General features: G+C 49.4%; 1 protein-coding gene across 3 annotated transcripts; it reads left to right on the top strand.

The window, feature by feature from the left end:
* Window positions 1–61: 61 nt before the first annotated feature.
* GSN (gelsolin) lies at window positions 62–27091 on the top strand. Of its 3 annotated transcripts, none has more exons than XM_064676633.1 (17): window positions 62–227; window positions 18588–18789; window positions 19263–19417; window positions 20280–20441; window positions 20634–20783; window positions 21060–21149; window positions 21798–21930; window positions 22158–22246; window positions 22549–22764; window positions 23459–23592; window positions 24335–24425; window positions 24600–24770; window positions 25436–25610; window positions 25701–25825; window positions 26004–26081; window positions 26493–26553; window positions 26727–27091. In XM_064676633.1, the coding sequence occupies exons 1-17, from the start codon at window positions 222–224 to the stop codon at window positions 26894–26896; spliced, it is 2208 nt and encodes a 735-aa protein (XP_064532703.1). In that variant the 5' UTR covers window positions 62–221; the 3' UTR covers window positions 26897–27091. The 3 variants fall into 3 exon arrangements, with proteins under 3 accessions (XP_064532703.1, XP_064532704.1, XP_064532702.1); XM_064676634.1 differs by lacking the exon at window positions 62–227 and adding an exon at window positions 6540–6598; XM_064676632.1 differs by lacking the exon at window positions 62–227 and adding an exon at window positions 17246–17469.
* Window positions 27092–27166: the final 75 nt, after the last annotated feature.

Genomic DNA, 27166 nt, shown 5'->3' with positions numbered 1-27166 from the left:
CCTCGGCCCCGCCCCATCCTCGCCCCGCCCCCTGCGCTCGCGCGCCCTCAGGCGGCGGCACCGCCTCAGGGCGGGAACGGGAAGAGCCCGCCGGGAAAAATCCCAGATTTTCACCCGCTTTTCCCCTCACGGAAAAAGCGAGGAAGCGATCAGTGATTCTCCTGGAAGGCCCCCAGCAAAGCCCCGCCACGAAATGGTGCGAGGAAGAAGAGCCCGGCGCGATGCAGGTACGGGGCTCCACCACAGTGAGGGGCTGCAGTGCTCGGCGTCCGTCCCTTGTAACATTATTTTTAATATATTTTTTCATATTTTATTTTTATATGTTTGTTTATATTTTATTAATTATATTTATTTACACATTTAATGTATTTATATATTTTATTAATTATATTTTTATATAATTAATGTAACTATATATTTATTTATATTTTTATATAATTTTTAATATAAATATTTATATTTATGTGTACATTTAATAAATTTATCTATTTTATATTAAATTAATTACGTTGTTTATATATTTAATATAATTTATTTTATTTACGTTTTATTAATTGTATTTATTTATATATTTAATAGATTTTTAGATTTACTTATATGTTACTAATTGTATTTCTTTATAGATTTTATTTATATTTTATTAATAGTATTTATTTGGATATTTATTAGATTGTATATAATTTATATTTTATTAATTATATTTATAGGGAACACGATGCTTTGGCAGCTTTAGTGCCACAAAAGCCAAGAGCTTCAATTAAAGCATGTGGGGGGATCCCACTTATTTTAGGATTGAGAGTTGGTTGGGGCTTAAGTGTGATGGAAAACAGCAGAATTCCTGCCCAAATACGTGGACATGGAATCCAAATGATGTGATTTCCTCTCCTGACAGACAACCAGGGGACAATAAGGGTTTTATTTCAGTCCCACACATTATGGAAAATATCGAGATCTCCTGTGGGTCACTGGCCAGGATTTGTATTGCAGCTTCCCCATGACACAGTTCTGTGGGAGTGCATTTCCAGAGTGGGCATTTTCCACCTCTGTTTCTGTGACATTACTAATTCCATTTTCTTAGTGGAGCAACACGCAGGGAATCCTCTGCTTCCCATGAATCACCCAAACCCTAATTATTACTCCACCCCCACCAGGGAGGCCCTGGGTGGTGGATAACACTTCCTGGTACCTGGGCAGAAGCCTCTTACACGGGGTGAAAATCACAGATAAAAAGCAATTAGAATTTTTTTCCCCTTTCTCTACCTACTAAAAAAATAAATAAATAAATCTCTGAGTAATAAAAAGCAAAGACCCAAGTAGCAAAATACAAAATCTGCTGGCAGTCTGCTCCAGATGTAGGACTCCTGCCTGCTGCTGTCGGGGTTCTGACTTCAAAACGGGTGACACTGTGCAACAGAAACCCTCTCAAGTCTTGCAAGACCTTATATGGAGTGACTTTTACTAGAAAAAAATAGGTCAAAACAGGCCAGTGAGAATGATTTCCACGAGAGGGAGTCTTTTAAGTGGAGAATGATCTGGCTGTTTTGACACAGTTACAGTCTGGTTTTACTGCCTTGGAAAAATAATCCTGTTCCTTGGTATTGCCCCAAATACTGTTCTGTTAACACAGACACTGTAAGGTTTGCTTGACAGGTTTTAAGATTCCAAATGGCTCAAATATCCCACACAAAACCCATTGATTACTCTTCTATCCGTGGTTCAGCCCTGGGAGAATTAGTGGGATGGGGTGAGCGAGGTGGAATTCAGGACAGGAATTATCCCCTGGGAAGGGCGATGGACTGCACAGCAGTTTTGGAATATAGTTACTGTTATTTCTTACCTGCAACAAAGACAGTTACAAGCCATTACCTAAATATGAGTAAGATCCAGCTTTTGTAATCTAAAACTCCCAAACATTTTGTATAAAACTGCCTTCCTTTCTCAGATGAGGTAAAAGGCAGCAGAGATTTGCTTTAAAGCTCCTGGGTTTGGATCATTTTGTACGCTTTTCTCAGATAGTCCTGTACAGTTTAAAGTTTAAAGATGTGAGTGAGACAGATCAAGTAACAGCATCTGGATTTCTTTGATTCTTTATTCTCGTGAGTGCTCAGAAAAACTGCAGCAGTTCTTGAGAAAAGGCTGACTTCAGCCTGTTCACCCTGAACACGTGGACAGAACCTAAGGACAGTAATTAAAACCCACTAAATTGGTAGCAATGCCCAACTGCCAGAGCTGGGACGCTGCCTGTGGTCCCACCCTGCTCTGGGGATTTGTGCAGGGTCAGCCCAGCCTGCTCTTCAAAAGCCTTCTCTACGTGTCTCCTCCTGAAGGAAGAACAGCATCCACATTTTCTGGTCATGTGAGCTCTGCTCTTGGGTTTATTTTTGTACCACAAACCCCAGGAAAAGTAAAGACTCCAAGTTAATGCAGCTGATAGAAGGGTTGAGGATTTTCTTCTTTTCAAATGAATTACACACGATGTTCTGTAGTATCTGCTCCCCTCTTTAGAATGCAGCCCTTAAAATACTTTTAAAATATGATTAAATTACATGTCAGCATTGATGAAGAACATGGGATTGAGCAGCACAGAAAGCCCCAGTCATTTTTTCTCTACAGCACTGTTTTTCCTGAGGGCAGCAGCAAGAAGGCCTGTTGTAACCAGCCCTGTTGGACAGACACCTCCAGGAAACAACCACTGCTGACACTTCCAGGGCAATGTGGGTGCAGGAATTAGCAACAGTTCGGAAAATCTGGAGCCCAGACTGCCAGAACTTAAACTGTCAGGTCCCAAACACAGGGAGCAAAAGGCAGCTTAAGTAAGGTTCATCCAGACCTGATTGTCTGTCTGTCTCCTTCCCCTGAACCCCAATTTTCTGGCTTTCTTCAAGTTCATGTAGGCACAGAGAGAAAGGAGAAACATGGGATTTTTCAGGAACTATTTTGAAATGCACTTCTGTGGGAGCTGATCACATAACACTGCATTGGTCTGAGGTGACTAACTGGTCTTTACTTGTATTTTAAGTATGACTTGCCCAGTTCTCCTTTCATCTCTTACTATTTCAGTTTTGTGGTGTCTGTACAAATGTCCCTGTGGTCAGTTTTTTTTTTTTTAGTTCCTTCTTTATCTCTTCAGTTCCTTCATATCATGTAAAGCAGGCAGCCCAAACCCATGTTTTCACTGGCACTTCTACAGTCTCAGTGCTTCAAATTGAACTTATTAATACCAGTGGAAAATTTGGGCCAGTGGTAATTCCTGTGCACATAGATGCAGCTCAGCTGGATTCTCTCTGTAAATATTTCATGGAAGGCAGGGAATGGAGGGACAGAGTGGAAGTTCACCCCTTTCCCACCTGGATTTCCACACTAATATTGAGGAATACTTTCAAATGCAGCAGCAGTTGATGGGGCCAGTGCTCCCTGTGACCCCTTTTATCCCTTTAAGATAAATCTGAGCTTCACTGGGTTTATCTGACTTATTTTGCAGGTCACATTTCAGCTCTGCTGCCTGGTTCTCTTCTCCCCAAGCAGTCAGTGTACGTGTCATGAGCAAGTAGCTTCTATTTTAGCCCAACCCCAACTGTTGCAGCAATAGAAGTGTCTGCAAAATGCCAGCATCTGCTTTTCAAAGCCATGCAAGTGCTGTGGTTTTCCTGGTTGACATGACAACATGCCCAGAGCCCAGATCCTGACAGTGGGGAACAACTGGGTGAGTCAAGTCTTACACAAGGCAAGATTTGCCCCACAGAGAGCTGCTCCTGCACAGAGAGGGACCCCTGGAGCTGCCAGCAAACACCCTCAGGGATTTGGGCACCATCCCAAGGGATTTCCTTCCCTGAGGACAGTACAGAGCAGGACTTTGCAAAGCATTAAACTGCCACAAGTTTGCCTGAAAAACTTTACACCCTTCTCATTCACAGCGATTCCCAAGGCTCCTCCTGACATCAATGACTATCCTGGTTCTACTTTAGATTCCACATCCCACTCTCCTGTGAGAGGTTTCTTCCTGAAAAGCAACTCCCTCGGCTGGTTCAGTGTGCCAGGCTCACCTTTGAACACTCAACAGCACAGCTGGGGCTGCATTTCCAGTTGAATACAGTCGTTGTGGAAACTGGGACCTAAAATTTCCATGGAAACATTACCATTTAACAGTGCTTAGAAGAACCCCAAAAACTGAACACAGTGTTTTTAAAAGGTTAAATCATTTGACATTAATCATGTTTGAGGGACAGGTAAAGAATCTGTGGTTTAGCTGTGTAATGATTGTGTTACAAATGCAAGTCATATTATGCACTATATTATGTCTCTATTTTTAATCAAGAACAGAACTAAAACATTTACATTTGGGATGAAAAACATTTTGAAAGAGTAGAATTTCCCTTAGTTATTATCTCTACTGTCCCTCTGGAGCTCTAAACAGAACCTGTGCTTGATATGAACACAGTGCAGAACATCAAGGAGATAAATTTAAGTTATAAAAATCTGTGTGACTGTGGCACAGTGTTGGTGCCTCTTTGCAAAGGATGTTCCTGATTTAATGAAGGTTTTACCACTGCCCTGGTTGGGCACAGTTCTCCCAGCCCACGGAATCAAAATGGCAGGTGGCTTTTAGCCCTGCTAAAATATTCTGGATGCTAATGCTCTCATACACAAAAGCATAACAACAATCTTCTTCAGTTACAGCCACGGCAGAGGAGAAACACCCACCACTGGCTTTATCATTCCCCGTGGCATTGTTCCACTCCCGTGCCACTCCAGCAGCACTGAGGGCATTGTTGGTGGCATAGAAACCCTTTTTGTGAGCACCCACTGCAGGGTGGCACTGTCTCGGTACAGTGCTCCTCTCGAGAGCACAAGACAGTTCTCTGATTACATGATGGAGAAAGGCAAAGAAAAACAACAGCTGGCTGTGGCCTCCCTGCCTGCCTTAGATTTGCCACGACTCACTTGGAGTATGGAGGAAAAACTATGGAGAAAATGCAACAATTTAGAAATGTCTGTTGTTTCTGAGTAGGGTGGACAGTGGATGAGGAGCTCTCAGCTGTGTCATTGCATGGGATGTTTCACAGAAATGGTTACTATTTTGCTTTTAAGGATCATGTTCCTTTCTCAAGCTTCAAAGACAATCACCACAGGAGGGATGAGTGTGCTCTGTCCATGAGCCAGAAAGTCCATGTCTTCGTGTGTGTACTTAATATATAAGTAATTTAATGTTGTGTTGAATTTCTTAGGAGCTTAACTGGGTTATCTAACCAACAATTTTAACTTCTATTACCCCTGTCATCCCACTTTGTTCATCACACTCCTACACACACCGTGCCCAGGGGTGCTCAGTCTTGCAAGGATGATGTTCTGAAACTCTGACACCTCCCAGACCACACGGAGGGTTTATTGGGACATTCCACACTGGATCGGGGAAGATGTTTGATTAAGGACTATAATATATAAGGAGACAGTTCTACAGGCTCCCTGTGTTTGTGTGGACACACAGAGACTGGCATGAAAGCAGATAAAACAAACAAGGAAATTCATGTAACAAATCATCAAAACATTATCTGGAAGTGAAGAGGTGGGAGGATGTGGCAGAAGCAAACTCATCCCAACAGCTGAGAATGATATATTAAGAAATAGGGAAATATTTGCCAGTTACTGCAGCATCTTCCACACCACGAGAAAAATCCCAGCTCAACAGAAAATCAGTGTGACAGGGATAAAGCCAGGGAAAAGCTACTGACACCCAGAGAAGAGAACAAACCTCAGCATATGGACACTCAGAAGTGTAGAAGGGTGGAGAAGGCTGAGTCGGGAAGAGAGGCTGTGGCCATTAGAGCTGGAAATGGGTGAAGTGGAGCTCAGGGAAAAGCTGCTTATGGTCCTGCCAGGGCCGTGGGAAGGGACACGGACCCCGTGTGTGCCACGGCCCAAATCCCGCAGCCCTGGCTCCGGGTGCCACGTGGAAACTGTGGCCTCAGCCTGTGCTTTGGCCTCCCCTCCCGCCTGTGCCAGTGCCGGGATGGAGCCACCCGGCCCCGCCGCCCAGGGCACACGGCACCGAGCCTGAGCCTCCCCCGGCCCCCGGTGAAGGGCGGCTTTGTCCGGGGACTCAACAGCGCCTTGTTCCCTCGGGAGCGCCGGGCAGGCACGAGGAGCGGGAGCGGAGCAGGGGGCGGGAGCACCGAGCGCTGCCCAAACTCGCTGGTGCCCGTTTCCCGGGATGATGCCCCCGGTCAGCCCTGACTCACAGCCCTGTGCCAGCGGGGCTGTCCGGGAGGGAGGGAGGGCAGGGACAGCCTCTCCTCCAGCCCGGATCCACTGGGAAGGCCAAGGGCCTGGGCAGGGCGAGGTGCCCCCGGCAGCAGGGAGGGCACGGGCGGTACCGGCACTGTAGGGTACCCGAGCCCGGGGTCTCTGTGCCCGGGTACCCGTGCCCGGGGTCCCGGTGCCCTCCCGGCGGTGCCGCAGCCGCGCCCCGCGGGGGCGGGCGGAGGGCGGAGCTGGGGGTGCGCCGGGTCCCGCCCCGGGGGCTGCCCTGCCCTGCCCTGCCCGGCTGTGCCCGGCCCTGCCCGGCCCTGCCCAGCCTCTGCCCCGCGAGTGCCGGCACCAGGTAGGGCCGGGAGCGGCTGCCGGGGGTCCCCTCCTTTAGAGGGAACGCGGGGGCTCGGGGGGGCCGGGGGAGGGAAGGGGCGGCCGCGGCGCCGGGATCCCGTCCTGGGGCGATCCCTGCAGCTGCTGCGGGGTCCCGCCGGGCTGTGCCGCCGAGCCCTTCCCGTCCGTCGGTCGGTGCGGGGCCGGGGGGGCCGGAGGAGCCCCCCGCAAACGCCGGTGAAAGCAGAGCGAGCGGCCAAGGGAACAGCGGGGGTTTGTTTGCTTTGTTCTTTGCCTGGGGGAAGAATGTTTGAAAGCTCTGTTTGAATAGAAATTCCGCAAAGATGTGGACACTGAAAACGTATTTAAAATGTTTCCTAGGAAGAGTGGTAAAAAAAAAAAAGTTATGGGGATGACTTGTTTCAAGGAGGCCTCATTAGTAAGTAGATCCTCTTGGAATAAAACTGCTTTGAATGTTATTTGCTTTTGGATGTAAAAAATCCGACTTTGCTAACAAGGATGATACTAGCATTGTTTCCCCTTAAGTCTCTTATTTTTCTTACTGATCATTACAATTTCCATTTTCCACTACCAACTCTGCATGATGCAAGTTTATCAGCAAACCAAATTTTCCTGTATTTCCTTTGTGGGAGTATGGCATGGCTCAGCTCAGGGTGTCCTGGGGTGGGGGGTTCCTGAAATGTCTCTTCTCCTTTAGGTTTCTCAAACTGTTTTACAGAACATTGTGTAACATCCATCTGGAAAAATGAAGGGAAACCCAAGTACTGAGGAATGGGTCTCGCACAACCTTGGCTGTTGCAGCTGGTTTCTCTTGTCCATGAGACAGTTTATTCCATAGTTTTTACTCCAGAGAGGTGGGAGATCACAGCTTAGCCTGTGCCACGAGCAGAGAGCAGCAGAAGTCAGCCCAGTTTAATCAGCTCCATGGGATGGCTGCTGTTGGCACCACAGCCCTGCCTGGGCTTGGTGGGGTTCCAGGCTCTGGGCTGAGCTCTGTCCATCCCTGGAGCAGTGGATAATGGGAATGCTGGCCTGTGCCTCGGCACCAGCCCGGGGGATCAGTGTCTATCCACACCATCACTGGACTTGCTGGAGTGCTGGGAAGTCCAGCTCCAGAGATTTCACTGGAATTCAGTGAGAAGACAGGGCAGGAATTTTATTTCCACCTCCTGGGTGACAGGGGTGGATGGTGAGCTGCTGAAATGTCGAATGTTTAAATACAGGGAGGGATTTTCCAGGGGTTGGTTGAGAGTTTAGATAACAATTTTAGTGAGAGCTGAGTACCTGCCATGTCCCCAGGGGAATGTCTCCTGCTCTCCTAAGAGTGGAGGCTTTCTCCAGCTGGATGAAATTCCAGTGCTCTGGGGAAAACCCTGGGGAAACCGAACCAGCCATCAATCTTTGGCTGCTTCTCAATGTGGAAAGGGTGACAAAGCAAAAATGCTGCTGCTGGTGCTAATGTAACTTGGATTTCACAGGCACAAATCCAACGTTTGTGAATTCGTTCCTCTCATCACCAAAGCAGGGATGGCAGCATTCCACAATCCAGTTTCATGGTTCTGATAATGTTACCAAGGGGGATTGCTGCCAGCTCTGGCTAAAAGGCTGCCTGACATGTTCCATTACAGGGCTGCTTTTGCTGTTGCTTTCTATAATTTGGTGAGTGCCTCAGGCCTTTGCTGAGCTGGTGACATGGTCAGCAGTGTCCCTGAGTGCTCTCCTGTGGCAGAGGAGAGGGACAGGCCTTCCCACGGGACAAGAAGCAGCTGACCCACATGAGCCAGTGCTTTCTCCCACCCTAAATTCAGATAAAATAACTTTTTGTTGTCGGTTGGGTGTTTTACAGAATCCCAGTGGGAACCAAACCATTCTTAAAATAGCCCTGTGATGTATTTTGTACTCAGGATTTATATCTGTTCTCAGCTCACTTACAAATACAAGTTTTCCATTTTAATCCCAGTCTCAGACATCAGTGTTGCTACTGAGTAGCACGTATGTGAAAGAGGATTTTGGACAGGAATGTGCAGCTTCACAAACCAGCCCTTTCCCTGTTTTGCTCTGGAATCCTGACACCAAAAGAAACAAGATTTTTATTTTGAGCTGAAATGGTCGAGTTTTGCAGTTTGGTTGCAGCAAAGCAGAACATGGTTAAACACAGACACAAAGTAGATTGGGCACAATAACCAGGTACTGCCTGGGAGAAACAGCTGCTCTTGTTTTCTGTTCCCCAGCACTCAGGAACTGTCATGTGGATAATCAAGTTCTGAGTGTCTCTGCTCTGCCTGATTACTATCCAATGCTTTTCCTGAAAAGGCAGGAGATTCCCATATGGGTGATCTGTGTGTAACAAGCTGTGTATTATTTCTGCTCATTAGTGGTTGTCTGGTTCTCCAGACCAGGTATTTGATATCCCTTCTAAAAATACAAACTGAAAAGAGAATTTTATATATTATTATTTTATATGGCCACTTGTAATCTCTTTTGGATCCAGACTCAAAAGGTGTCCAGTGACACCCTTTCAAAGGTCATTGAGGTTTTGTATTAGGAAGAAAACCTCAAGTTATCTTTTCTTCTCCTTTTGGTGCAGCTCTTTGTGCACCTCTGTCACGTCATTTGTTCTGCTTCTCCCAGCATCAGTTCAAGTCCGTGTCTTTTCTGTCTCTTAATCACTAATTAATCACTTCAGACACTAAGAAGCCTGAGGGAATTGGAAAGAAATGCTCTGGATGATTAATTCTTTTCCCATAAAAGCACTAAACTCGCAGGAGTTCTCAGCTGGAGCCGTGCTGGAGCTGTTTCCTTGTGTCAGACCCGACTCCCTAGGTGGGGATAGTGCACAGCTCTTGAGCTGCACGCTGCAGTTTGGCACTTGGGGAAGTGTTTTGCTGCAGGAGGCTCCACAAAGCAGGGGCAGTGGGAAAGGCAGGGCAGGCTCAGGCAGCCCCGGGGGCACAGCAGCAGAGCTGTCCCGCTGATCACAGCACGGGTTCAGACAAAGGGGAGGCTGGAAAGTGCTGGGGCAGTTTTCCTCGGCTCTGTCCTTGGGACTCCAGCAGTTGGGAGCTGTTGGGTCAGGGGTTTCTGAACTGAAGGTTCGCTCAGGTGCTTAAATGAGGAGAGGAGAGGTAAATGAACTGGTGGTAGAGGTGTCTGAGCAGCCTGGGCATGCACCAGGCCTGGATTTCAGAGGATATGCTGCTGCCTCATCCCTGCTTCCCAAGAAGTCACGGATGTGGGCAGATTTCCAGTATTTACACTGGTGTCCTACACCCTGATAGCAAAAGTGCAGCAGCTGCCAGGGCAGATTCATCAGGCTCTTACTGCCTGCCAGCCACTGCTGGGTGACTCTGTGTCCATGTCCATCCCCTCCAGACCCAGCTGCACTGCTGGAATGTCCTGATGGCAGCAGGGAATGCTGCCCTCACATAGCACAGGTCCAGTTGTGTCCATCAGAGTCTGTGCTCTGCTGGTCCATGTGTGGATCCAGGGCACTGGAAGGCACAATGAGGCACTGATAAAGCCCCTCACAGATGAAATCAGGTCAGACAGTGTCCATGAAATGTCAGCTCTGAGCACTTCACACCTGCTCAGGGAAGGAAAGCCTGGTCAGAGAAGTTAGGAAGGGCAGGAGCAGCCTTTCCCAGCGGGTGTTTATCTCTGATTATCCTCTAATGCTGCATTTGCAAGGTTAAGTAGAGCTCTGACATTAGTGGAGGCAAAGAGAGCCCTGGCAGCTTTGTCCTGGGGTGCTTTGCAGTGCAGGACAGTCTGGAAGTGCCAGATTGGAATAGCCAGGTTGGATCAAGGACAGCTGGTGGTGCCACTGGCTTTGGGAGTGGTTGGTTTGGTTGGCATTCCAAGGATTTCACACTTTCCTCTGGAGAATGACCAAATTTTGGTTTGTTCAGTTTTCCCCACTTTGGGACTTGGTAACTGCATCCTCAGTCAGGATATTCAAACCAGGTTGTCAGGGTTTTGTGATCAAAATTCTGATTGGATGGTAGGGGCTCTGAAGATTTATATTTTTTTTTCCTTTTGCCTGTTTTGAAGTGTTCTTTTCTAACTACAGACTGTGGTTTTGGTCCTTTCTTTTCTCTTCTCCTCTCTTGTTCCTCATTCACCTCCCACTGAGAACCTGGAGAGCTGGACTGATCTCAGCTGATGTCCCAGCACAGTTGGAGAGGGAGAAACAACGTTTGTCTGTGTTAGGACACCATCCAAACCCAAAGTTTAAACATATGTTATTTACTGAGTGTTTCCACACGCAGTAAAAACACAGCTACAATTCCAAACAGTGCCTTTAAAACACTGGAGGAAATGAATCATCCCGGGATCTCTCAAGATGGACGGAGCTGCTGCGAGGAGCAACTCACACCATCGGGACTTTCCCTTCTTTCAGGCTCTTGGCTCTGGGAATGCTTGTGGTTCCTGCACACCAAAACCTGAATTAAAATGAAATAAAATTAAGGACTCCCCTCTGTTAATCACTTTGCTGGGATAATTTTGGCGTGTGTGTTGGCAGCATTGCCCTCTGGTGGCTGTGCCCGGCGGGATGGGAGCCGGGCTGCCAGGGCTGGGCTGGAGCTGGGAACAGCCCTCTGGCTCCACACTGATTTACTGGGAAGTTGGTGTTTGTGAGGGAAACTGCTTTATGGGAAATGGGGAACCAGGGGGGGTCCTGTCCCTGCTGGGGCCTGCAGGAGCCTCCAGCACTGGTGTGTGCTGGGCAGGGCTGGGCAGGCCTTTGTCCCCCCAGCAGGTCTGGGTGTGCCCTGTCAGCAGGGGAGCCCCTGGAACCCTCAGCCCCACGTCCTGGGCCTTGGCCCTGGCCTAGAGGGAGCACCCTGGTTTTGAATGTGCATGAAGTGAACTAATTTCTGTTAATTTGGAGTTGCTTCGTGTCTCCTGGGGAGGTTCTGGATGTGGGAAGGTGAACAGTGTGTGGAGCTGGTGTGGAGAGTGGGAGCTGATGGAGGCAGGTTCTGTGCAGTCCTGCTGGTGAGGGGCTGTGGGACCTGCCCTGCTGTGGCCTAAGAAAAGTCATTTATGTGCTTCTTACACTCAGCCCTAACATTTGCAGGTCCTTCTGTCCCTGTCCCGTGGGTAGCAGTGACTTGTAAGTCCTTTCCCCCAGCTGCCTGTGCCTGATGCTGCACGTGGAGCGAAGGCCTCGTTCCACGCTTCCCTTTTGGACTCTCTCCTGGTTTCCAGCCCTTCTTCTCTGGCAATAATGTATTACTCTCTCCTTCATTTTATGGATCATGGATTGAACAGACTTCTGTGCTGCACAGGAATGTATTGGCTCGTTCTCCAGGGAGACAGGGTTTGCACAAAGCTGCAGATGATTTCCCCTGGACACAGTCAGGGCCTGGTGACTGGAGGAAGAACATCTGTGTCATTTCCCTGCAGCTGACCACAGGCATGTCTTCACTGCCTCCCTTCATGTGTTCTGGCTGTCACCACCAGCTCTCTCTAGGGGCCATATTTTGGGGGGGGGGGGTAGTCCCATTTTAACACCATGGTTTATGTCTTATGTGTTACATAAGCACTCCTAGAAGATATTTTTTCAGCGCTGAGCAAAATGATTTGTGTTTGAGCCTAACTCAGGATTAATTTTTGCTCCCAACTGAATGAGAGCAGTCAGTGGTTGCCAGTGATCCAGACTTCCCTGTGCTGTGTGTGTTTAAGTGCATGATTCAGCTCTCACGAATGCTCTCAAGGCAGGGCTCTGAAGTTGTATCAGCTGATTGTATCTGGGTGTGTTCAGAGGGGAGACCTTCATATCCTCCAGAGCTTTCTCAGGTGTAAGTAATGTTCTTCCCAGTTTACAGCCCTGCAGCTGAGGAGAAACTCAGGCTTTTGTGTTGAAGTTTTCACCTCTGTGCATGACCAAGCCCTCTGTGTTTACTAAGTGGGTCTATTCAAAAGGTAGAGACCAGAATAGAGCTGATGTGACTCACAGTGCAAACAAACAGCTGGAAAAAGTGAACAATACTCAAATCTTCTGGGCCTCTAATTCACCAAAGTGGTTTGGTAGGAATTTTAACTTAACAAATGAAAAAAAAACCCTGCTTGCCAGTTCACAGCTAATGCTGGGCTTCCTGTCCAGGGCTGTTGATCTGAGTTAGGCAATTCAGCTCGAATTCTTTTAGATTTGTGGCTGTGCCTGTTCAGATGGAGCTGCTGGGAATAACTGTGCTGCTCCTCAAATAGGAGCTGAAATAGTTTGTGGAGTCACCATGGCTGGGGTAGGAGGAGGCTCTCCCGTGCCACTTTTTTCTTACCCCAAATAAGCTTTGTTTACTGGCTTCTTCAGGACATGGAAGGAAAGGGGTTGGGTTTAGTTTTGTGTGTGTTTGAATTCAAGGCTGCCTGGAGACTGAAAACCGAGCTAATCTATGGGTTTAGATATTTTTCAATGCCTGTCCCCTTGGTAACAAAGCTGAAGTGCCCCCAGAGTTCTTTTCAGTGGTTCACTGCAGAGTCAGTGATGTTCTACCCTGCTTTGGCAGAGGGGCTGCAGGCACAGACAAGGGTTTCCTTTCCATTGCCTGTCATGGCTGGGAATCCTGGGCTGAACCCTCTGCCTTCCTCCCTGTTCCGCAGCAAAACGTCCTGAGTTTTGACTGTCAGAACTTCAAGGATCCTGTGGTGCCACTCACACAATCTTTGTAAGTTCATCAGAGATTTTGTGGATCTGCAGAGGCTCAGAGAAAAAGGAAATGGCTGTGTGGGCAGTCAGGCAGTGGAGATTCTGCACTTTGAGAAGCTAAACCTGGAGCAAGAAAATAACTTCATTTGTGGTTTTGTTTAATTGATATCTCCAGTGTCACTGTTTCAGACAGTGATCTGGAGAATGCAGCTCTTACTCTGCTGTTACTGTGGCAAGAACAACCTGTTGATTTCCTTGGATTGATTGTACCAGTAGGATTATACCCCTTTGCCTCTTGCAAAACACAAGGATTTAGGGTTTTCCTGTAGCTGCAGCAGAAATACAGCAGTGATTTACTTCTTCTGGCACTTGGTATAGGAGGTCTGGAATGCTGGGACACAAGTGAGGCTTTCTTTTCCTGAGGACATATATTGTTATTTCCTTGGAGCAGTTTGTATTCTCTGGGCAATGTTTGGCAAATAAATAGAGGGACAGAGAGAGTGAGTTGGGTGGAAATGCAGCTATTTGCCCCCAAGATACAATCATATGCATTTTTGCAGCATGACTGTAGGGTGGCTACAGACTCCACTAAGATTTGCTGCTCTCCCCATACTTTAGAAATTCAGTCTGTATTTGTGAGTTATTTTGATGCCACCCATTAAATGCTCTGAAAGTGCCACCCTTCAGCCATGCAGAAAGGCAGGAGTAGTTGCAGCAGTGAGCAGCAGCTCTGTGTGTAACACTGTGTTGGCTGCAGCCCTTCCTGTGTGGGCTTTGTTTACACAGCAGATTTAGACAAATTATCTGAACCCGTCACCAGCAGACGCCCGAGCTGCAAATGAGCACAGCCACGTGGTGACCTCACTGCCACTGCTTGTCTCAGCCTCATTTAATCCAGCCAAGCTTTCCTGAGCAGCCCTGGGCAGGTAAGTCCTTGCTGTGTGTGCGTATTTTATCCAGGTGTGAATTGCCACCTAAAAAAAAACCCCTTGTGCTCATTTTTCTCTTGTAAGTGGCCAGTTACTTAATAAAATGAAGGTTTTCTTTTCTGTCAGTATTGGATGATGTTGTTTTGTAGAAAGATAGTTTAGATACATCATGAGATGCTTTAGGTGTTGGTAGGTGTGAAGATGGGAGAGGATATTTGGTGTGGAGGAACCAGGCATTAATTATTCCCTCTAATGGACTTTGCAGTGTGACGAGGTAGAGTAAGAGATTCCAGGCTCTGTGTCCACAGGTTTTCCCGAAGGGAACAGGACATTCCTCTCAGTCTGGCTGTGCTGGGCCCTCTCTGAGCAGTGCAGAACTGGGCACTCCTTGGCAGAAACATTCAGAGGAAAGACAAAGGGCCCAAGTGCTGCTGGAGTCGGGTTGTGAGGGCACAGGGGGGCTGTGACAGAGGAGGGGGAGGCACAGACAGAGCTGAACGTGCAGGGCACAGAGGAAGGACTTGGGGAGGGAGGCAAAGAGAGCTGCTGATTACAGGGTGGAAAAAAGAGGTGTTTTGGATTGGATACCAGGAGAGACAACGAGTGCCTCCAGATGAGAGGCAGGGGAAGCATCAGCAGCCAGGGCTCGCACACCCCACGGCAGGGAGGACACACAGCAGGGCCAGTGGCAGCTTTGGTGGCCCTTCCTCTGAACCCAGCAGCTTCCAGCCTCAGGGAAATCCTTGAGCACTGCCCTGGAGGAGCAGCCTCCAAACTCTGCCTTTGGTCTGCGGGCCAGGCACAGAGACTTGTGCTGTACCCAGTGTTGCAGTTTGTGCTGGGAGCACAGCAGGACACCCCTGGCATTGTTTCTCAGCCAGGCTCCAGCACAGCCATTCCTGGGTAGCCCTGTCCTGGTTGTGTCACTGCACATCTGGAGCCCATAATAAGTTGTTGTCTTCCCCTGGTTGCTCAAATCATTGGATTTCTTCTCCCAAGTTCTTGTTTTTATCACTGCACAGCCAAGTGTCATTTAGCTGATCCATCTGTGCCGAAACCCTGTATTCCAAGATCTTTCCTTGTTTTCCTTAAATAACTTCCCTTTGCATAAGAGCTTGGCCTTGCATAGCACCCTTTCTGGGACTGAGCTGGACAGTTTTAGTCAGAGCAGCTCTCACTGTGCCTGTTTTCCATGTCTCCATCAGGACATCCCTCTTGTAGGGCCCTGGTGATCTCAGCTGGCAAATGCCCTCAGTACAACGTCCAGAACACACATTTCTGGGGCTCCACTGAACAATGCAACATTTGCTGCCAGCAATCATAAACCACACCAGCTGTTGGGGTAGATTCACACCTATTCCCTTCAGAAATGGCTCAGATTAATTCATTTTACAAAAGAACACTATTTATTCACTGCAGCCCTCTTTCCCGCTTTTGCCTGTATTTACATTCTGCAGCTTGTTGGCAATGCAAGCTTGGATTAAAAAATGCCCAGTTAATTAGAAGACTAAATAAATTGTTTTTCGAAACTATCATGTATACATATATCTGCAGATTCCAGTACATCCTACAGTGGGATGGTAACAGAGAAGATGATCCTGGGTCTTTCCGCCCTCAAAAAGTCTGTGAGGTTTGCCCAGCTGTGGCACTACACAGGTTTTTTATGAATAAAAAACCCAAAGTATTTTTCCATTTGGAAGGGACCCATCTCTTTCTAATGTTATGCAACCCAGACATCTTGGTTTGGGTTCCCTGCAGCTGCCAAAGCCTTTCCCAGCTGCCTTCCTTGGAGTCAGGGTTCCAGCATGTTTTTCACTGGGTCTCAGACCTCTGACACTCTGAACTTCCTTCCCAGAGATCAGAAATACCATCAGGACTAACACATTGTTTTTATTGCCTGTGTCAGTCTGAGAATTTCCAGTGAAACTTTTAAAGGTACATTGCCAAGGTGACATTTCCAAACAAAATGCATCAGCTCGGACAAGACAGAAACAGAGTGTTCTCCTGAGGGAGAAAAGAGAAAATATCCTCCTGGAGAGTGGAGACAGCACAAAGTGGGGTCTGCTCTGTCCTTCGTGGAAGTTTTGTTGTGTGGCTGGAGAGTTTGGGCCCTTATTTAAGCATCCTCTGAGAGATTCTGGAAGTGGGAAGCTCCTCCTGTCAGGAATTCACCCCTGTTAAGAGCAGAACTGAGCAGCAGCACACCTTGTGTGGCTGCTCCGTTCCTGAAGGGCCACAGGGAAAGTTTCCTGCCCAGTCTACTCACTGCAGATGCTTGGAAAATGTGACAGATGGGTTTGCTGAGGTGGGAGATGGTTGGAGGAGTGATCTCTTCATTGGTGGCAGGTGGTTGGGATGCTACAATCAGCCAGGGTTGGAATTCCGTTGGACTGAGTAGGTTTGATGGCTTTGTGTTCCTGCACGGGGTGTTGCTACACCCTCAGAAATACTTGGTTGTGAAATGATTGAATTACTGAATGAGCTGTTGTTCTGTTGCCTCCCAAGCTCCAAACACCCTTTTGTGAGCACAGGAGCTGCAATCCATTGGTCCACCCCAAACCCCACAGTGTCACTCTGACAGGGGCACGTGTGGAAGTCACATTCGGGTACAAAGCAGGGGCTGAACTTTGCATCTTGCTCCTCTGACAGGTTCAGGGAGGTGAGGCCGTATTCCCTCCCCCCTCAGGTTGTTCAGATGAATCCTTTCAGTGCTTGTCTTCTCCAAAGTCTTTCCCTGCATCCCGTGCCAGCTGGAGCAGCCGTGCTGTTCCTCTGTGTCCCATCAACGTCCCAGCTTTCAGCTGACAAAGTGTTGCCTCTGCTGCCGATGTCTCTTAATTCCTTCCTCTCCCGTTGGCCTCGTGACGGGATATTTGGCTCGTTTGCCCCTCGCTGAGCTGTTGGTAATGGATAGCATATTGTCTGGAGCTGGAGCCTGCTGGGATTCAGCCTCTGAGTGGCTGAGGAGGCTCCGAGATTCCAAGAGCCCTGTTTGCACAAACACGTTCCGCCCCTGCACTGCCGAGGGGGTGGGTGTGTTTGTCCCTGATAAAAGGTTGGCTTCTGCCCTTCATCTGCCCCAGCAGCGAGAGGAGGCAGCTGGGACTCCCCACAGCTTCTGCAGAGAGGGGAGAAGCCCATTTGCTCCTAGAAATGGGCAAAAAGGACTTCAATTATCTTTGCCTCACCATTTTCTGCACGATGGCTCTGAAGCTGAGCTGTGTCAGCTCCATGTCCATGGCAGGGCTGGGATATGTTGTTACAGCAGCTGTTGTGCTCTCAGCTGTGGTAAGTGATTAACATCCCAATTAAACCCTGGAAAACTTCTGGGTTTTAGGTACTTGTAAGAGTCCCACTGTCTTTTAACTCTCTGTGGGGGGTCTGTGCGGTTCTGAGGTGGGAGTTTGGGAGAAGCTGACTGGAATCACTGCCATGAAGTTCATTGTTCTCCATCTCTGAGATCTGATTTCAGCTTAGGAGTCACTGGTACCTAACTTGCTGTTTTGATTTCTAGTTTGTAACATCCTTTATTTCTGCCTTGAAAGCTCGGCATATTGTCCTTTTGTCCATCAGCTGCTGTGAACTGTCTTCTTTGTCAAAACACTGGATGCTTCTAATGGAATAGTTGAATGTTTTCTTCCCTGTTACCTGATAGCACCCCAAGGCATGATGTGATCCATGGACAAACTTCACTGCCAATGCAATAGAAACATTCCATTTCCTTCCAGAATTACCAAAGGGAATTCTTTTATAATAGGGAAAAGTGTTGATGATGTTTGTTAAAGTAATGGATATTGCACAGTGTGAATATATTGCATAAGGATGGCAATAAACATATTAAACCAAAATTGCAATGTCCTTAGGACAGGATGTTGTGTAAATTACTGTCATTCCTACAAGGGACAAGTTACACAGAAGTTCTGAAGTAACTTGCCAGAACAGAAGAGCTTTGAGAAACCTGTTCATTACCTAAATCTGATGACATTCACAGCATTTTCCAGAAAGAGCTGGGTAAGATCACACTGGTTTTAGGAAACCTGTAAACAATGTTTGTGCAAGATGTGCAATGTGCAGTTAAAAGGGATTTGTTTCCGAGAGTCTGGGATGTCATGCAGCATTTATAGGAAAGGGAATTAGCCCCTCACTTATGTGCCATACTGAAAAGTTATAGGTTGATAAGGAAAATTATATAGATTAAAATCAAGAGAGGTGGACAACAAACAAAGAAAATAGAGTTTAGGAAAGGGTGAGTCAGGAACTGAAAATTAACAGTGATCAATGTGAGAGAAAGAAGGAATCTTTGCACTTGTTGCCTGGAACAGTAAGTTAAGGGGTCAGAAGCAATTTAATTTAAACACACCCTTCCCTGTATTCTGCACACTGAGCCCCATCCTCTGTCCCCCCAGCCTGTCACCATGGTGGAACACGCCGAGTTCCTGAAGGCTGGCAAGGAACCCGGCCTTCAGATTTGGAGAGTGGAGAAGTTTGACCTGGTCCCAGTGCCTAAAAACCTGTATGGAGACTTCTTCACAGGAGACTCCTACCTGGTGCTGAACACCATCAAACAGCGCAGCGGGAACCTGCAGTACGACCTGCACTTCTGGCTGGGTGAGTGAGGGGAGTGGCCTGGCAATGGGGAGCCCAGAGCGACCCCTGAGCCTCCCACTGCCCCTGCCCTGGCCAGGGAATGCCACCCAAGGAGATAAAGAGCCCAGCTGGCAGCACAGGGGGTGCAGCTCGGGGTGGGTGTAGCCCTGCTCACCTTCAATATTTGCAGTGTGAGTAGGGCCACCTCTGCTCCTAAAAATACCTTCTCCTGATCAAGATGACACAGTAAGTCCCTGTTCTGCTGAGGTTCACAGGAAGGACAAGGTCTGAGGTGAAAGGGGTGGCTGAAATCCTTTCTGCCCCAAAGGGTGGAGGTCAGGTGTTACTGTCCTGACTCAGGGAGTGGGATTTTCCCATCCTACCTGCCTGCTGCAGTAAATGTCACAGAGGGCCATGTCAAGGCTTCCCCCACATCCTGCAAACCCCAGACCCTTTGGCAGCATCCTCCAAGCTGTTGGCTTTCCCTGTTTCAGGTGATGAGAGCTCCCAGGATGAGCGAGGGGCCGCCGCCATCTTCACGGTGCAGATGGACGACCACCTGCAGGGCAGGGCCGTGCAGCACCGCGAGGTGCAGGGCCACGAGTCCCCCACCTTCCTGGGCTACTTCAAATCCGGCATCAAGTACAAGGTGGGTGTTCACTGGGGCTTTGTGGCACCTCTGGGAATGGAGTTTGCAACAAATGGCACCCTGCCCTCCGCCCGTGTCTCAGGAGAGTGAGAAGTGCCCTTTTTCCAGTTGCTTAAAACCCATTCTCAGCCAGATGTTTTCAGTGAGTTGGAACAGGGTGGAGAACAGCAGATCCCACTGGGAGAGATTTGGCTGAATTAATAATACACAAGAAAAGCCCCAGAAAATTTTAGGAATCAAGGTTTTGTTTTTCTTTGAGAAGCAGAGGAAAGAACAGTCCCAGGACACCTGGAATGAATTAAAAAAGCAGCAGAGTTGATGGGAAACGCCCACCCAGGAGATTTGACTTCTCCTCACTTGCATAGCAGTTTGACCTCCCTAGACTGTTTCTGTGCTGAACCCTCCTCCTCAGCATGTGCAGTGTTTGGGTAAAGCAGATGAACAGTAGTGGGAGTTTCTCTTCTCTGCCATCACAGTGAAGTGGGACAGAAGTGAAAACATGCAGTGAAGAGCAGTTGTGTCTGTAGGAGTCCAAAGGCACAAGGAAAGCGGTATCAGGCCAAATGCTTGCAAAGTGCCCACATTTCCTCATGTCTAAGACTTTCCTGGGCTTTCTGTCGTGCTTATCTCCCACTCATTTGTTGTTATTTTCATTCACTTGAATGTGGTTGTGCTTTTCTTGAGGATAAGTGACATGAGCCCTGTTGCCTGCATGGATAAGGAATTCCAAGTGTTTCTTTATCAGCAGAGAAGGTGAATCGTGAGGTTGGGATAACCTGTGGTAGGCAGGACATGTTATACACATGGCAGTACACTCTTCAGCAGTCCCAGTGTGAATCCTTGTCCCTGTGTTTCCCCTCAGGCTGGTGGTGTTGCTTCTGGCTTCAGACACGTGGTCCCCAACGAGGTCACTGTGCAGAGGCTGCTGCAGGTCAAAGGCAGGAGAACAGTGCGGGCCACGGAGGTCCCTGTGAGCTGGGACAGCTTCAACACAGGGGACTGTTTCATCCTGGACCTGGGCAGTGTGAGTACCATGGAAAAGGCAGGTCTGGCAGATTTCCAGGGGCAGGAGCTGTCCCAGAGTCATGGAAGGGTTTTTTTGCCCTGCTCTGGTGATGTCTGAAGCAGCCTGACATCGGTCAGTCCCAGCCATCGAGTCCCATCCCATCCAGAAAGGGGGTTGTCACAGTCTGACAGATTTTCCTCTTTCCCCCAGAACATCTTCCAATGGTGTGGCTCCAACAGCAACCGGCAGGAGCGGCTCAAGGCCACGGTGCTGGCCAAGGGCATCCGGGACAACGAGCGCAACGGCCGCGCCAAGGTCTACGTGTCCGAGGAGGGATCCGAGCGGGAGGAGATGCTCCAGGTCAGTCACTGCTCCAGCCTGTGCTGCAGGGGGAAGGTGCTGTGTGGAAGGGTCAGTGGGATGGGTGGGCAGGCTCAGTGGTGTCTTTCCCTGTGAAGTGTCAGTGGTGTGATCACACAGCTCGGTGCGGACTCAGTTCTCTGCGTCACTGGGACATCAGGGGGTACTTACTCTGTTGGTCTGGAATTTTTTCCTACTTGTTCCCTTGACTGGAGCATCTGGGAATGAAGGTCCCCTTGGACTGGCTGATAATGATTTTTCTCTCTCTCTCTCGAGGTCCTGGGACCAAAGCCCACTTTGCCACCAGGAGTTTCTGATGAGACCAAAACCGACACAGCCAACAGAAAGCTGGCCAAGCTCTACAAGGTAACGAGGTCCTGACATAACACTGGGGAGAACAGAGTGCTCTTTGTTCACTTAGATGGGGCTGGAATAGCAGAGAGGAGTTGAGCTGATCCCAGTCCTGCTCCTGCCTCACTCTGCTGTTGGCTTTTTATCAAGCTTTGTGTATGGGCCTTGGTTGCTCACACCCCGTGTCCACGTGCTTTTGGTGTCCTTATCACCACTCTGGACTTTAGGGAGACAGTAATGATGGGGTGAATCTCTGCCAGAATGGTTTGTAATGTGGAACTTCACCCCTTAATCAGTACAGAAGCTCAGATTAGTAACCCCACTCGATTCAGGGAGGCCTGTTCTCAGCTACCCTCCATCCTCGAGTGCAGTTGGTTGGCTCTAGAAGGTGTCTCTTGGCTGCCTTTGCACCAAGGATATTTACCACTTTGGACCAATCTCTCTTTAGTCCCAGCAGTACCTGCTTTGCTGGAAGCACTTGAGTTCTTCAGAATAAGTGTTATGTTTTTGTCATACTGTTTCTGTGTCAGAGGTATCCTGTTTGAAAACAATAGTGCCTGCAGAGCCAGTGCATTCAAATGTATTTCCCTTCCCCTGCCTGAGTTCTGAACTGGGGGGGGAGCAGGGAGTGCCTTGTGTGACCTCTGTGCTGTGTTGTCACAGGTCTCCAATGGGGCTGGGAACATGGCAGTGTCCCTGGTGGCAGATGAGAACCCCTTCTCCCAGGCAGCCCTGAGCACAGATGACTGCTTCATCCTGGACCATGGCACAGATGGGAAGATCTTTGTTTGGAAAGGTACCAGAGACAACCAGGGAGAAAAGAGCTAATGTCATAAGTAGAAAGGCAGTTGTGTTTTCTCTCAGCCATCAAAAAAGGCACAAAAGAGATCAAACACTTGTCATTTGCTGTTTGGCATCATTTCTGTGGGAGGCCTGGCCCTTCTACTGTTGCAAAAGGTACCTGGGGCAGTTTCTTCTTTGGGTAAAAAAAATTGACCTCTTTTCTCTCTGTTTTCATCAAAGGCAAAGGTGCCAACTCTGAGGAGAAGAAGGCAGCACTGAAAACAGCTTCTGAGTTCATTGACAAGATGGGTTACCCCAAACATACCCAGGTAAGGAGGTGCAGCCCTCCTGTGACCAACCCCAAGCACGGGGTCACTTCTCTGCCTCACGGGCTGGAGACTCCACTCCTGGCCTTTCAGGGAGCTCCTGGTTTGGGTGATCTGCTTTTCTGCAGGGAGATACTGCAGTGGTGCTCCTGGGCTAACCCTTCCCCTAAACAGCATTTCCCCAGGACAGCTCATGTTCTCGTGTCAGATACTCTCACCTTGGCCGTGACCTCTCTCCAAAGAGTGCAAAAGAGAAGGGGTAGATAAACCTTGGGGAGATGCTTCTAAAGGCTCATTCATTTCAGATCCAAGTCCTCCCTGAGAGTGGTGAGACACCTCTGTTCAAGCAATTCTTCAAGAACTGGCGGGACAAGGAGCAGACCGAGGGGCTGGGCCAGGCCCACGTTTCTGGTCACATTGCCAAGATCGAGCAGGTCCCTTTCGACGCGGCCACTCTGCACAGCTCCAGGGCCATGGCTGCCCAGCACGGCATGGAGGATGATGGCTCCGGCAAGAAACAGGTCAGCGGTGCCAGCACCCCTCTGGGGAGCTTCCCAAACTTCTCTTTGCCCCTCGGTGGCATTCCTGCAAGAGCAGCGGGACAAATGGAGGCCTGAGAGCTGTCTCAGCACTGAGCTTTTGTGAGCACTGGGGCAGTGTTTAACACCAGAAATGCCAGCAGGGTCTGGAGAGCCCTGCAGGGAAGTGGTGGTGATTCTGTTAATTCTGACCCCACAGTTTCCCTCATTCCTCCTCCTCCTGGTTGTTGTACCTGTTGCCATCACGTGTGGGGGGTGATTCTGTGGGAGCACCTGTCCCATCCACCCTGTGCCCGTACAGACAGGGCTGGAGGTGGGACTGAAAGGGCTGAGCGCCCTCCGGAGGTGCCGGCCAAGGTTTGGCTGTTCCGAAGTCCCGCGGGAAGCCTCGGAGCTCCCTTCCCTGGAGAGGGATGGGAATTGTCCCGTTGTCGGGTCCGGGGCGCTGTCGGCCCTGGCCCGGCAGGGGGCGCTGCAGCCCCGCGAGCGCCGGGATGCGGGATTTGGGGATGCGGGATTTGGGAATGTGGGATTTGGGAACGCGGGATTTGGGGATGCGGGATTTGGGGATGCGGGATTTGGGGAATGCGGGATTTGGGGAATGCGGGATTTGGGGAATGCGGGAGAAGGGCTCAGGGCTCGAACTGACGAGGCATCTCCGCTGCTCCCGCCCCAGATCTGGAGAATAGAAGGCTCCGAGAAGGTGCCGGTGAATCCCGCGACCTACGGGCAGTTCTACGGCGGGGACAGCTACATCATCCTGTACGACTACCAGCACGACGGCAGGAAGGGCCAGATCATCTACACCTGGTGAGGGAGCTCTGCTGCACGCCAGGTCTGCCTGGAAAAAGGATCTCTGCTGCTCCCCACTTACAGAGGAGCTTTGGGGAGTAAAATTTCACCCTGGATAAGCATCCCTTGTGAACAAAACACTCCCTCAGAGGTGTGGGATGTTTCACTTGAAGTGGAACAATGGAGGGAATTCCTGTGCTAGCTTTTTTTAGCATTCCCCCCCACCCCAGTAGTAGTTACTCCCTTCTTTGGATCAAGCTCTGCTGTTTTTTGCAGAGTTCCTACACCTTTGAGATCACTGTGAGGAACTTCTGATACTCTGCTGTTGTGACTGGGACAGTTCCCAGCCCGTGTCCTTATGGAGAAATTTTCCAGTCAGGCTCACAGGGGTGGTTTTGCTGCTCCTCAACAAACAGAGGGCACAGGCAGAACCCCTGAGTGAACCCCGAAGGGACACAGCCTGCCCAGGGGCTGCACATGTAACTCCTGATCCCAGTGCCAACAGCTGTGTTCTTAAACTGGCTGCTGGAAAGAACAGGAGACTGGGCTGGAGATCCTGCAGAAGCTGTGCTGCTTATCTAGCAAAGGTTCTTGTCTCCCCCTGTAATCCCTGTGCTGCAACACAGGACAACCAATGTCTCCTTCCTGTTGAGTGAAGGTTTGGTAACTCAGGTTTTCCTTAACTCCTCTGGATGTTTGTAAGGTGTGTGTGTGTCTGGAAGGGCTGAAAATAAAGCTGGAATTTGGCCTTGTCTCCCAGGCAGGGAGCTGACTCCACACAGGATGAGATTGCAACCTCTGCCTTCCTCACGGTGCAGCTGGATGAGGAGCTGGGAGGCAGCCCTGTGCAGGTAAAGGAACAAACACAACCCAGCAGAAACCAAACCCCAACTCTGTGGGAATGAATAATACCTATATTGCAGCCCTGCCCCCAGCTGGGTGCTGTGTGAATATTCCAGCTGCAAAGGCCATTTCTGGTACCTCTCGTGCTGCTCCAAACTGACAGCATGTTTCTTTCTCTCCAGAAACGAGTGGTGCAAGGGAAGGAGCCACCTCACCTGATGAGCATGTTTGGGGGCAAGCCCTTGATTGTTTACAAGGGGGGAACCTCGAGGGAAGGAGGGCAGACGGCGCCCGCGGAAACGCGGCTCTTCCAGGTCCGATCCAGCACCTCCGGAGCCACCAGAGCTGTGGAGGTACGTGCAAGGGGAAGAACTCTGGTGGTGTTTGGTCAGGCCCTGATGGGAACATGAACCCATGGAACAGGACTGGGCCATTGTGACTTGTGCTGAGCCCATTGTGTGACAACAATGCTGAAAGCAGGAAGAGCTAAATTCCCATGGAACTTGTGCCAGGACACAGGTTCAGAGTCCCACTCCTCTGGAAGAAAATGCACACAAAACCCTGTGCAACAACACAGAGATTAAATCCTAGTGAACAGGTCCAGGGGAGGTGACTCCAGTAACTTCCCAAGTTTCCAGCTTCAAGGTGGCCTGTACTTGCTGACACGGAGGAGATGGTGTTAGTGACTGAGCAGTGTCCCAGCAGGGAACTGCTCTGCCATGGGCTGCCCAGTGAGCTCCTACATCTCCTGCCGTGGCCATAGACTGGCAAAATGACAGAGCAGGCACTACATGTCCTGTGCACCTGTAGATCACAGAGAAACAGTAGTTTGCTCTTCCCATGTGGCAAGTCTAACTCATCACCTGGATACAGGGAACACACATCTTACAGCCTTACATGCTCCCAGGAGTGTCTTGTTTGTGGGTTATTCAACGATAGGTTCTGGTTTTATTTTGAACTAATGGGCTCTGGGTAGAGGATGGTTTCATCTGACACCTGCAATGATCCTTCTTTTCAGCTGGATCCTACTGCCAGTCAGCTGAACTCCAACGATGCCTTTGTCCTGAAGACTCCCTCTGCTGCCTACCTGTGGGTTGGCCAAGGAGCCAGCAACGCTGAGAAATCGGGAGCACAGGAGCTGCTGAAGATCCTGGGAGCTCGCCCAGTACAGGTCTCTGAGGGCAGAGAGCCAGGTGAGGGGGTCACAGGGGAGCCCGAGTCAAACCATAATAACCCTGCTGTGGTTTCCATGAACAAGTGAAGCACCAGCCTCTCTCTTGCAGACAATTTCTGGGCAGCCCTGGGTGGGAAGGCCCCGTACCGCACCTCGCCCCGGCTCAAGGACAAGAAGATGGACACCCACCCCCCTCGGCTCTTCGCCTGCTCCAACAAGAGCGGGCGCTTCACGGTGAGTCCCTGACATCAGTTACTTCAACACCCCCCTGCCAAGGCTGGGGGAACCTCAGTCCCAGCTGCTCTGAGCCACCCACCATCAGTGTCACCCCTGCTCTTCCTTTGTGCTATTTCTCCTGTACAGGTAAAGTGGTGCTTGAAGCCTGTGCTCACCTTAACCCTCTGTTTTCCAGATTGAAGAAGTCCCTGGAGATCTGACTCAGGATGACCTGGCTACAGATGATGTGATGCTCCTTGACACGTGGGATCAGGTACCTCACGTTTCCAGGGTGACAAGGGGAGCAAAGAACAGAGTGGCTCTAGATCAAGACCCGAATTACAACAGCCAGCAGTGCTGCTGTATAACAGACTGTGCTTAAATCAGCCACAAGGCAACTTACTGAGTTTTAATGTTTTATGTAAAAATGTTCAAACATCTGCTGCTTTCCCCTGGTGTTAAACTAGTGTAGAATTCATTCACAGATCTACAATTTCTGTAGATAAAATGCAGGCAAAAAGCTTCTTAGATCAAGTGATCTTTGGTCTCACTGGATCAACACCCCAGGCACACCCGACACAGGGATGTTCGGGTCTGTGTCACCCTCTGGTCACTGAGACTTTGTCTAAATCACCCCTTCAGAGAGTGTCACTGAAATAATTAATATGCATTTTTTTTTCTTTAGGTCTTTGTATGGATTGGGCAAGATGCCCAAGAAGAAGAAAAGACTGAGGCACTGAAATCTGGTAATGTCACATTTTCCTCTCTGAACTATCCCCTTCTCCCTTTCCCACAGTCTGCTCGTGAGGCAGGCCATCCACATCCTACAGGCCACAGGGTGAAAACTTCTGGGGGTTGGTTGGTTAAGTGGAGCGGCCATTCAGCCCCGATTCACTCAGTGAGGTTCCCTCCTCCCCAGCCAAGCGCTACATCGACACCGACCCCTCCAACCGCGACAAGAGGACCCCCGTGACCATCATCAAACAGGGCTTCGAGCCCCCCACCTTCTCCGGCTGGTTCCTGGGCTGGGAGGACGATTACTGGGCTGTGGATCCCCTGCAGAGAGCGATGGCAGACGTGCATGTCTGAGAACAGGTTTGACACAGAGCCAGTCCAGTGCCTTCAGTGTCTCCAGGAGCTCCTTCCTCCAGGATGCACATTAACGAGGGAACGATGTTAAATAGCCAAGTAGTTGTGCAATAATTTCCGAAAACAATCACGACCAGTCATTGACCCTCCTCCTTGCTTTGATTATATTTAATACAATAAAGCTTGTGTGAAATATGGGAAGAACAGAAATGGTGGGGGTTGTTATGAAGAAGAAAACATTAAATAGCACCTATAAATCCCACCTTTGAA

The sequence above is a fragment of the Pseudopipra pipra genome, chromosome 20 (genome assembly GCF_036250125.1).
Source record: "Pseudopipra pipra isolate bDixPip1 chromosome 20, bDixPip1.hap1, whole genome shotgun sequence".
Taxonomy (NCBI): domain Eukaryota; kingdom Metazoa; phylum Chordata; class Aves; order Passeriformes; family Pipridae; genus Pseudopipra; species Pseudopipra pipra.
The sequence above is the reverse complement of the archived record's forward strand: the minus strand, read 5'-3'. Positions and strand labels throughout refer to the sequence as shown.